Genomic DNA, 12,087 nt, shown 5'->3' with positions numbered 1-12,087 from the left:
TTATAGTTATAAGAAAAATCATAAAATTTGGGTCCCTATTTTCAAGGTTACCTATTTCTCCAATGCTTAAGCAATGAAATATACGTCACTTATACGTTGAACATGGATCGATTTGCGCGAGGTTCATATTGGTGCGTATGCACCAAATATGTATCTTGTAAATATCTTTATGTATGTATGTACATACGTTGTATGAGTTGATGGATAAGGACACTGAGCGTGAGATGCAGTGCCCTCTGCCTAACATTATGTAGCCAGAGGTTTCCGGTTGTATAAAACTCTTTTTAGAAGAAACTACTTCCCAGCAAACACAAAAACGTTTTAAAAACGTTATAAATAAGTTATATTTTGGCTTTTGGTTTAGGTAAAAACGTTTTAATAACATTAAAATGTCGGGTTATATATATAAAGGTCATGAAAACGTTTTAAAACGTTTTATATGAAAACACACTACAACAATATTTTTTAAATGTTTTTAAAAATGTTATTGTAAACTATTTTCGCAAACGTTTTTTGCCAAATATTTTGTCAACACTTAAATAACAGTATGTTAAAATATTTGCACTCAGCAAACACAGAAATGTTCTTAAAATGTTTTATTCAAAACGTTTCAATAACATTTAAATGTCTGGTTATATAAAGGTCATGTAAACGTTTTAAAACGTTATTGCAAATATTTTGGGCAAACATTTTTCGCAAAATATTTTTTCAACCCCAAAATAACATTCTGTTTAGAATGTTTTGTATCAAGTTTTCAAAATGTTTTTGGAATGTTATTAAAACGTTTTTATACCCTTTATATAACCCGACATTTCAACGTTTTCTGTAAAACATTTTGTGTTTGTTGGGCAGTAGATTATCAAATTTTTCTTTTAAATGTTATGAAAACGTTTATACCCTTAATATACCCTTCATATAACCCGACATTTAAACATTTTCTGACAACCTTTTATAACCTTTTGCGAATGATGTCGAAAACGTTTTGTGTTTGCTGGGTTCAGACCATCGTGTGTGGGCACCTCAGTGTTTTAGGAATATTTTGTCTTGGAAAAAGTAATAAAATAGAGGAAATTCGGCACACAACATAATTTAGGGGTATGCAACACGTATTTCAGACAAAAGGTGTGTACTGAGATTGTAGGAAAACATTATTCCTGTGAATCATCACTTTCACTAGACGAATACAAATTTATTATATTATCATTATTCCATTATTTTCCTTTCTCTGTTTCATTTCTCTGATATCCTCTTTCTTTCTCATTCTCTCTCTCCTTCTCGTCCACTCTCACTCGACTCCTTCTCTCTCCCTATTTTCACTGACATCTATTATTTTCTTTCTTTTTTTTTCTTTCTTTTTTTACTGAACATATTCGTGAAAGTCCAATAATACCAGACACACTTAGCATTTTCATACTGTTGAAGAAGCTTAGCTCCAATGAACCAAATATTGCCAAAATGGGAGGAGTCTCCAATATTTACTGTAATTTTTTGCCTAGAAATATTGATCACAGGTACACAATTGATGGAGCGTGTGAATCAGTAAACTCTCTAGATTTATATTTCAGCATAACTTTTGTAAACTCATAAGAAATTATGAAAATGGGGTTGTATATTTGATTTTGCATTTTAGCTTACGCTGTTCTTTGTGCAGCACGATTTCATACATTTCTCGTCAACCGATATCCCTCTAACTTTACCTTGGTGTGTTAAAAACTCCAAAGAATGATTATGGTACTTACTTCCAACTGTAGAGAACGGCATATGCCTTAATGAATCGCGTCAAAGCAGACAATTCGGATTGATTTTGCAAGCTCGGAAGCGTATATTTCTACTTACTATTTTGTCAATCCGTGATGAGAAGTGATAAATCAATAAAGGATTTTACGCTTTTCATCCAAATATTGCATGTTATAGCTAATCATCAGTTCGCGGAGAGCGCCCTTAATGTTATTCTGTAAAACAAAATGACGATGCGATCAATTTGAAAGCTTATCACGTGTGCTTCGCGAGACGCTAATTGGTGGAATCTGTTGAACAAGAAATGTTCTGAAACAAAAATAAGTTCAGTTGAATTTGGGACGCGCCCAGCAAGCGGGTCGAATTGAATTAGTCCCGGTCTTCGGGCCGTAATTAGTAGATTTTCGTATGATGTAAGTGTAGAAATCAATCAAATCATCATCGTTGCTGTATAAAAATGTATAAACGGAACTCGATGTGAGTTGCAAATTTTTTGACGTGGTTGTTTTTAAACTTTTCTATTGTCGCTCGTAGAATAAGGAGCAATGTTATGTAAAAATGAGACCATCAAAAACATTGATGCATAGTACGTGGTATAGAGGACGTGTACAATCCCAACTGATTTGGCCACTCGTTGTCTATTCACATTTAATGGACTGCCTCCCTCTAAATTGAAATCAAACTATTACGAATAAAGGTTTATTCTATTCAGACCATTTCGACTATGGACATTTTCTCCAGGTTTCTAATACTAATCTCTTGATTTTTAGTCTTGCTAAAATATAGAAACCAAAACCGAGATATTGAAAAGCATAAAGCTTAATTTATACTACATCGCCGATCGACAGCGATTGGTTTATAGCCAAAGAGGTAGCATGCTTTTTACTTCATTGTGAAAAGCACGCTACTTCATTGGTCAAATACAAATCGCTCGTCGCTAAGCGAGTATAATTTGAGTCTGGCGAAATGTCATCACAGTTTGAACAAGTAGCGGTAGGGGGTGGAAGCTAAGTGTTGAGGTGATTTCATGGTTTAATTAAGGGATCTACTTACTGTGCAGGAAATTTCCCCGCTTCCCCAATAGTCACTCTACCATTTTGCTTTTTGTAAATATTTAAATATCGCGGATGACCTGACGGCATAATAATGTTTTAAAATTGAAGACAAGCAAATTATGAAAATTCTGTCAAAAACGTGTTTTAAGTACATCCACCTTTATTTCCATAATTCCAAAAACAAGACAAAATACATAATTATTAACTACATTGCTACAAAAGAAGAAATATTAAAACAATGCATCTGTTATCGAGGGAATGATCCAAAGGCTACTGAGGCTAACAAGGCCGGCATTGACCGGGGTTTTTCAGCTGTGACGCATGCCAATTAAATGACGAAGTTTAGAAAATATCACTTCAAACCCCAATAAATTTGATAATAACAGAACAATGTTGCATAAAATCCGAAATTGTGTCCGCCACAAAGCTGATATTCAGCCGCCCTAAATCCGAAATTTTACACCATCTTCCGACACACCCTAAATAATATTTAGCTCTAGCGGTTGATTCAGACCCCTTCCAGGTCAGTCGTGTAATTTTGCGAAAACATATTCCATACTTAATGTCAAGTCTGTACATTTAGACTGTGTTATTCCACTAATGTTGGTAAAATATGACACGCCGTTTAACTGTCTTGTAACGTAACATCTATTTATAAAAACTATTCCTTTGAAACATATTATTCCCTGTATTCGATTAAACACAATTTTGCCACCTATGGAGCCATTAAGAGCATGTATGATAGTCAGATTTCAAAATATAAATATGTAAGAGAATTAAATACTCTTTCAATTAAACCGATTAAACAAGATTTAATACAATGTAATCCTATGACTTGTATGTACTATGAAGTACTTAACAGAGAATTCATTTTCTTATTAACCTGAGTAATACAGATTTTATGAGGTTCAAAATATTTACACCGGATTATAATTATGAAGTTCCCTTAACCCTAACCCTCCTGTATACTACACACTACTACTTGATATGCGCTGTTCGTGCGTGCATCCCACGTGGTGTGATGACGCAATCGCCCTAAGTGATATATATGCACGGTTTCGCTGGCCAGCGAAGCCCAAGACCCGTGGCAAAGTGTCGCCGACCGAGTGCTTGGCATGCGAGGGGTCTCGGGTTCGAATCCCACCCTGAGCAAACAACTTCCTTCTTTCTTTCTCTCTTTATTCTTTCCTTCTTTCCCTTCCCGTCGCCAAAAAGCCCTTGGGCGGTTAGGGTTAGAGTATACTCTTGTACCTACAAGCTCTATCAAAATGCTTGGTACCCATCAGTTTTCATCGATAATGGATGAGTCTGACACATCACAATACAACATAAGAACCAAATAATGTGTTCATTAATTGTATAACAAGTTATAAACTACTATACATTCTTGGCATGTTGTACTTGAGTGCCAATAACTTTGATACAGCTTGTATTACCAAAAATTGAGAAAAAACTAAACTATTTGTATTACTTACATATTTAACTTACATAAGTTTAGCAAGAAATTAACTTAGAATATCTATGTGATCATATAAATTCTATTATATTCCACAGCCAATGTATGGATTTTTTCTTCGGGTTATTGAGTTTGTTATTACTTACTAGCCTTACTGCGTAAGTCAAATACGCCTTTTTCATCAATACACACATCCTATATCATTTTCATGGAGTTCTGTACACGATACCGTAGCCGATAAAGCCACCTTAACTTAATGTACGTTTATTGAATTACTACCTAATTTTATCATTTTTGATCAGGCATATAATATCGTCACTGGACGGGAAAAAGCTCATATGTACTTTTTGCCCCTGAACACGGATGAAGCAAACCATTCAATATAAAGTTTACACCTACAAGGCTTTATCCATGTTCGAGGGCCAAAAGTAAATATGAGCTGTTTTCTGCATGTACTTATTTGAAGTCGGAGATGAGTAATACAGATTTTATGAGGTTCAAAATATTTACACCGGATTATAATTATGAAGTTCCCTTAACCCTAACCCTCCTGTATACTACAAAATACTACTTGATATGCGCATCCCACGTGGTGTGATGACGCACTCGCCCTAAGTGATATATAGGCACGGTTTCGTTGACCAGCGAAGCCCACGAGGGGTCTCGGGCTCGAATCCCACCCAGAGCAAACAACTTCTTTCTTTCTTTTCTCTCTTTATTCTTTTCTTTTTTCCCTTCCCGTCGCCAAAAAGCCCTTAGGCGGTTAGGGTTAGGTTAACACTATCGAAACTCAGTATAGGCTTCCTTAACCCTAACCCTCCTGCATACTACAAAATACTACTTGATATATGCGCTGTTCGTGCGTGCATTCCACGTGGTGTGATGACGCAATCGCCCTAAGTGATATATAGGCACGGTTTCGCTGGCCAGCGAAGCCCAAGACCCGTGGCAAAGTGTCGCCGACCGAGTGCTTGGCATACGCGAGGGGTCTCGGGTTCGAATCCCACCCAGAGCAAACAACTTCTTCCTTCTTTTCTCTCTTTATTCTTTCCTTCGTTCCCTTCCCGTCGCCAAAAAGCCCTTAGGCGGTTAGGGTTAGAGTGTACTCTTGTACCTACAAGCTCTATCAAAATGCTTGGTACCCATCAGTTTTCATCGATAATGGATGAGTCTGACACATCACAATACAACATAAGAACCAAATAATGTGTTGATTAATTGTATAACAAGTTATACTACTATACATTCTTGGCATGTTGTACTTGAGTGCCAATAACTTTGATACAGCTTGTATTACCAAAATTTGAGAAATAACTAAACTACCGTAGAATTCCGCCTAGAAGCATATATGCCTCTATGCGAGGGTTTTTTTAAACGAAATATATGACAGGCCAATACCCTTCTCAAAAACATTGCAATAGATTGGTCTTACAAATATACATGTTTGTATAGCCGCCTTTATCAGTAATATAGTTGTTCAAACTCCAAAAATTTTTTTGATGAGAGTGTCTGCCTCTTGTCTCTTGTGTCAAAAAAACCTCGTTTAGAGGCATATATATGCTTGTAGACGGAATTTTACGGTATTTGTATTACTTACACATTTAACTCACATAAGTTTAGCGAGAAATTAACTTAGAATATCTATGTGATCATATAAATTCTATTATATTCCACAGCCAATGTGTGGATTTTTTCTTCGGGTTATTGAGTTTGTTATCACTTACTAGCCTTATTGCGTAAGTCAAAAACGCTTTTTTCATCAATACACACATCCTATATCATTTTCAGGGAGTTCTATACACGATACCGTAGCCGATAAAGCCACCTTAACTTAATGTACGTTTGTTGAATTACTACCTAATTTTATCATTTTTGATCAGGCATATAATATCGTCACTGGACTGGAAAAAGCTCATATGTACTTTTTGCCCCTGAACATGGATGAAGCAAACAAGGCTTTATCCATGTTCGAGGGCCAAAAGTAAATATGAGCTGTTTTCTGCATGTACTTTTGGCCCTTGAACATGGATGAAACAACCTCTTCAATATAAAGTCTACACCTTAAGGCTTTATCCATGTTCAAAAGTACATGCGAGGTTTCCCCCGCAAGGGACGATATGTAAATAAAAAGTATTCATATGAAACGCAATATTCCCTTAAACATACTTTTGACCCATATGTAACGTATTAACAAAGTGATAGGCAAATTACGCAACATAAGCATACAAAGAATTGTATCTTCTTTAACTTAAAACTAAAGTCCCATTCAGTGATCCCAGCGAAAGTGTAAAAAATTTCAAATTGTTTATAAAATGCTTAACAGTGAAAGATAAGTCATTCAAATTGTCGTTTGGTATTTTTGAAATGGAAAATTTGGCAAAACACGAAGAAAACAGCAGTATTGACGAAGTTGGAGCCCCATTCAAATACATGTCGTTAATTTAAATACTGTCAGTATATAAATTACAGATTCATGTAAATTGCCTTATTTTGTCTAAAATACAAGGCTTTCGGCTGAACCACTAGCGGGCTATGTTAGCACATCTATGACGATGACAAAGGTACCAAAATCTGAATTTTGAGATTTTTACAATCGTCTGGATGAATTAGCAAATCACTGAATGGGCCTTTAAACTGATTTTAACGAGGCATACATAATATACGTATAATCATATGAAACAATATATTCACTCCATTCCATTACTTTCATGTTCACCACTATAGAGGACTATAATTAATCAAACGGCAGTCATTATATGCCTTTTATCATTTATAGAATCATATGAAATATACAAATATACGAGAATTGTATCTTCTGAGTAATATAGTGACTTTGATTATAATATAGAAATACATATATTTTATGCAATTCACTACAAAAATTTTGTACAGAGGGTTCCCATACATTTTACTTATAACTACAGAAAAAAGGAGTAAAAAATCAAAATAATTTGTGTCACATCTAAATGTGCTCACATAGAAACAAAAAGCAAGAAATTACACGTGGTCATTATGATCATAAAAATTCTGGAATATATTACACAAACCACTAATGTGTAGATTTTTATCGGGTTGTAATTCATACAACCCTTCTTGAGTCTCTATCATTCATGAATATTTAATATAGTAATAACTTTTGAACCAATACTATTGACGTATTTTGTTGGTTACACGCTTTAAATGTGGAATGTGCCCCAATGTTGAGGTAAAACGGTGGTAAAATATGACGCACCGTTTAAGGGGTTTTGTTTGTAACGTAATTTCTATTTTTGAATTGCAACCCAGCTTTATCATTTTTAATGAGGCATGCATACATGTAAACATAAATGCATTCCTATGAAACATATTATTCACTTCATTGCCTCAAAATAATTTTGACACCCATGGAGCCCGTCATCAACAGGATAGTCACCTCATAAAATATAAAAAATAAGAGATTTGCATTTTTTTACCTCGAAACTTATTAAACTGATTTTAATGAGCCACACAATATGGGCAATTCCATGAAAAAGTGAAATACTTATAAAATACCAATACTACCATGGTAAATTGGGCATTGTACGAAACAGATCAACAAGCTCTTTAAATTGAGTCATGTTCCAGGTACATTGATACAGGTTTACTATGAAATTTCTTCAAAAAAACTGATTTTTTTCTAAAAGAAAAAATGCCTAAGTTTGGATCTCATTTACAAATGCATAAGATTGGATCTCATTTACACACCTTCAATAATGGTTTTGTTTCACAGTAATCGTGAGGGATGTAACTTTGTTATATAATATTGATTTTGATGAATTTTGTTTTTCTTCCATCAGCAATGACTTGTTATTTATGACCGGAATAAGTGTAACGTGTGTTACCGCAACGCGTGTTACCAGGCTTTTTTGCAGCTTACTAAAAAGTATAACTTATTGTTATTATTCCTGTATTATAAACATTGGCATAGTACTTGATTCCAATAGAAACCAATATGTTGTAGATTGGTTAGTTTTAGGAGAAAAGTGAAGGATATACATTGTGCAGTATAAATTCTCACTACGATATATGTTTCAAGAAGATTTTTTTGGTAATAGAAGTCTCTATTAGTATAGTAAGTAGTACTGTAAACTGGGCTCAAAAAGAAACTTACATTTTGCACAAGGTCATATCTTAAAACCCTCTCCATAAAAATGAACTAAAATTACATACAGGGTTACTTCAATACTCTACTCTAAACACATGTCAGTAACCAAGCAGTTGTCCAACTGACACAACAGCAAAATTCACTGACACGGAACAACTTCCTGGACCACATTCACTGGCGAATAGTTGACACCTAGCAAAAGAAATCTGTGAGAATGCGTACACAAGTGATAATTTCACAAGAGTAAGTGGAATAGTGTGGAGCGGGGCTGCTTCTGCTTTTCACACACTATTTTCAAGAAACAGTTCTGGTTACACACTATGCAACTTACTCACAGATTTCCTGTGCTGGGTGTCAATTATTGGGCTGTGAATGTGGTACAGGAAGCTAACTTGAATGATAATAGGTATACTGTGTATTTTAATAGTTGCAAAGACGAGTGCACTGTACACGTGTTGATGTTGGGTGGGGAGGATTTGTGATTATGAAGTTGGAGTGTTTAGGGGTGTCTGCGAATTGCGGGGTGAGTTAGTATGTGCACGGTGCGCGATGGAAGATTGTACTTGTACCATCAGTAGAATTACGCTATTCCAACTTCATGTGACGTGTTACTGCAAAATTAAATAATATACACCTTCAATTAATTGCGATGAATTTATAGATTTAAGTGGATTGACCAATTTAAAATTAAATTATTATTTGATTCTCAAATAATCAAACACGCCAGTCATGCTCTTTGAGACTTTATATTTATTTATGTATTTATTTTTACAACGAGGCATATAAAAAGAAAATTGTGTACTAACCTTTACTAATCTGTGTTTTCAATTCTTTCACATTTTGGTCAAGCTCTTTATGCCGACATTTTAAGCTACAATATAAAATCAAAACATGTGTCAACAATTAATTACATGTTGAAAAATAAAGTAATATTGACGCGACAATTGGACCAGGTGAACTTGATATGACATAGTAAAATTGCTGCAACTTTTATCAAATTGTATAGCTCATACGTTACTAATTACGCTATAGAAACAATTTTATCTTTTAATTTCTTAGAAAAATACAATTTTCGAGGAGTTAACTTTTTCTTGGGGGGGTGAGTTACCAAACAAAATCATTTTAGGGGGGTTTACCCCCCCCCCCCCTTACACCTCGCAAACGCCACACTGATACTGGTCCGTTTTTATTTTACCATCAATCTCTAAAATTCTTGAAAGAATGGTTTATATCGGCATAATGCATTACTGAAAACCCAATCGGCTCACATAGTCCTGAAAGCAAAGTTTTAATCATATCTCCAGTTTTGTCTGACAATAAGAGAATAGCGCTGGATTATAATAGTACTTTTTTAGTTTCTTGATATATAGTCAAATTGCAACAAAACTGTTTTGAAATGATAACTTATTTATTTTGTGCACTGTATTTAAAGGGATATAGAAAAACGATGCATACGAAATGGTTATTACACTATGCGATTATTAGACAACTGGTTATAAAAATATGTGTTTGACCTAATGGTCATTGGACCAAATGGTATCAGACCATGTGCATATTAGACAAACTGGTTTTTAGTCTAAATGTGAGTGGACACTACGAATGAGCCGTAAACTCGGCAAATAGTATTCCGAGTTAGTGTAAAATTTGCGTGAAGGTCGTATATACATGTATATCAATTCAGTGCGACAAGTATCTCATCAAACACTGTTTAACCCAATCAATAATCCTATCGCTGAAGAGGATAATAAGCTTCTACCTATTTCTATAGAATAGTTCTTTACTTTGTTTGCTTTGGCTAAATCCTGTTCAATGGTGGATAACAAAGCATTGTATTTTGTCTAGGTAGGTATAATAAACAATTAACAATGAGAGGACATTCCTGAACCTCGTTGAATTGGGGATGATTTGAAATGACCGCCAATTATGACTGATTGATATGTATTATGTGGAAAAAGAGACACACGTAGAACCGATAAAAGGTACAATTTTGTTGAAGGAACAGAGTTCAACAAACCATAACCCCGCTTCTGGATATCGTTAGAAGTCAAATGATATACCATTTTAAAGCTTATGATATATATTTTCTAAACACAAAATAAAACAAAATTGACCGGGCCGACTTAACGCTGATTCGTGGTGTCCAGTCACAAATGGTTATTATTAGCCTTCCTGGTAATAGACGAAATGGCATTAGATCCTGTGGCAATAAACCCATAAAAAGAGGATCATAAAATCATAAAATACTTCTTTAAATCGGTTATTAGTTCCTCCCTTAGCAAATCGCGCAAAGTTGTGATTTTACACTATTCTAGGCCAAAATAACGGTGACATTTTGGGGGTTGATTTTTAAGGGGGTGGTTAGGGGGTAACATTTTCTTTGTTGGATGAGTCACTTGACCAAATCATATGGTGGATTAACCCCCTAACCCCTCGCAAATACCACACTGCTTTTCACCATCAATCTCTAGTTTTCTCGAGATGATGGTTTATAACGGAATTATTACGTTTATCACCAAACATTCTCAATACAAACCAATAATGGATTACAGAAAAACCAATCGACTCATATGGTCAGCAACGACAAAATTTTAATCATTTATCTCCAATTCGCCTGAATCAATGCCTGAATCTTAGTCATCATAGTCTTCAATTATCTGACAAGAAGAGAATGTCGCTTAATTATAATTATTAGTACCCTTATCAGATTCTTGATATTTAGTCGACTTGTAACAAACTGTTTTGAAAATGGCAACTTATTTAATTTGCGCACTATATTTAAAGAGACATAGTAAAACGATTGAGTCAGCACTATTATACATACCTGCAGTCCAGCTCCTCAACACGACTCCTCAGGCTAAATTACATATATAAATAAGAAATAGAATGATATCAACCAATAGTTAATTGTTTTGCATAGCGAGTATTGTACATGTTCTTATTCATTTATATTCTTCTTTAGAATACTGCACAACATCCCTTTTGGAAGGAACTAGATTCTTAGTCCTTGATGTTACATAGTCTTGTTCTTGGAATTGATGAAGTTGCTTATTTCTGTTTTTATTTTAAGGTTACTGAATGTTTTTTACTGTGCTGGATTCCAGAGGGGCGTTGCCAATAATGAGAAATAGCTATGCAGAAAACAATCAACTCGAAGCTTGCTTAGTATACTAAACCACTAGACCAACTAGACTAAACCAATTAACTAACTAACTAACTAATTAACTAACTAACTAACTAACTAACTAACTAACTAACTAACTAACTAACTAACTATGACCCATTCCATGTCAACTCCAGGGATGTGCACCGCAGCACCTCTTCATTTTTTTCTTTTCTGTGTGGTGGTAGATATTGATGAGAAAGTAAAATCCTGAAAATTTGAGCTTCATACTCCATTAAGTTTTCCCGTGGCATCAATTTGAAATTTAGGGGGATCAGCGTAAAAAAAATGTGTCGCAACGCGAAAGACGACGTTTAGAGGTCCATAAAAGTATAAAGGGAACCCTTTACTACTTTGAAAAGTATGTATCCTGGGGTACTTTTTGGTGTAAAATTCAAATCTGGTATCAGAAAACTTGTAACTCCTTTACTTTAAAAGATATAGGGTCCTCAAAATGCAACTTCGTCCAACCAGGACCAACTTCGGGGGGTCAGAACTCCAAAAGTAAAAATAATTTTATTGTCCATTTTTTTGCCAGAGCCCTTTGGTAGGACAT

At 34.8% G+C, this 12,087-nt stretch overlaps 1 protein-coding gene across 1 annotated transcript in view; it reads right to left on the bottom strand.

The window, feature by feature from the left end:
• Nucleotides 1–7,220: 7,220 nt before the first annotated feature.
• Nucleotides 7,221–12,087, bottom strand: part of LOC140146673 (transient receptor potential cation channel subfamily M member 5-like) — a 30,805-nt gene continuing 25,938 nt past the window's right edge. Inside the window, exons 10-12 of the mRNA XM_072168542.1 lie at nt 11,193–11,225; nt 9,178–9,242; nt 7,221–8,982 (exon numbers count right to left, since the gene is read on the bottom strand). Of these exons, the coding sequence (XP_072024643.1) occupies nt 8,957–8,982; nt 9,178–9,242; nt 11,193–11,225 (124 nt within the window). The 3' untranslated portion in view covers nt 7,221–8,956. The remainder of the gene's footprint in view (nt 8,983–9,177; nt 9,243–11,192; nt 11,226–12,087) is intronic.

Source organism: Amphiura filiformis, chromosome 2 (genome assembly GCF_039555335.1).
Source record: "Amphiura filiformis chromosome 2, Afil_fr2py, whole genome shotgun sequence".
Taxonomy (NCBI): domain Eukaryota; kingdom Metazoa; phylum Echinodermata; class Ophiuroidea; order Amphilepidida; family Amphiuridae; genus Amphiura; species Amphiura filiformis.
This window is presented reverse-complemented; position numbering and strand designations above follow the sequence as displayed.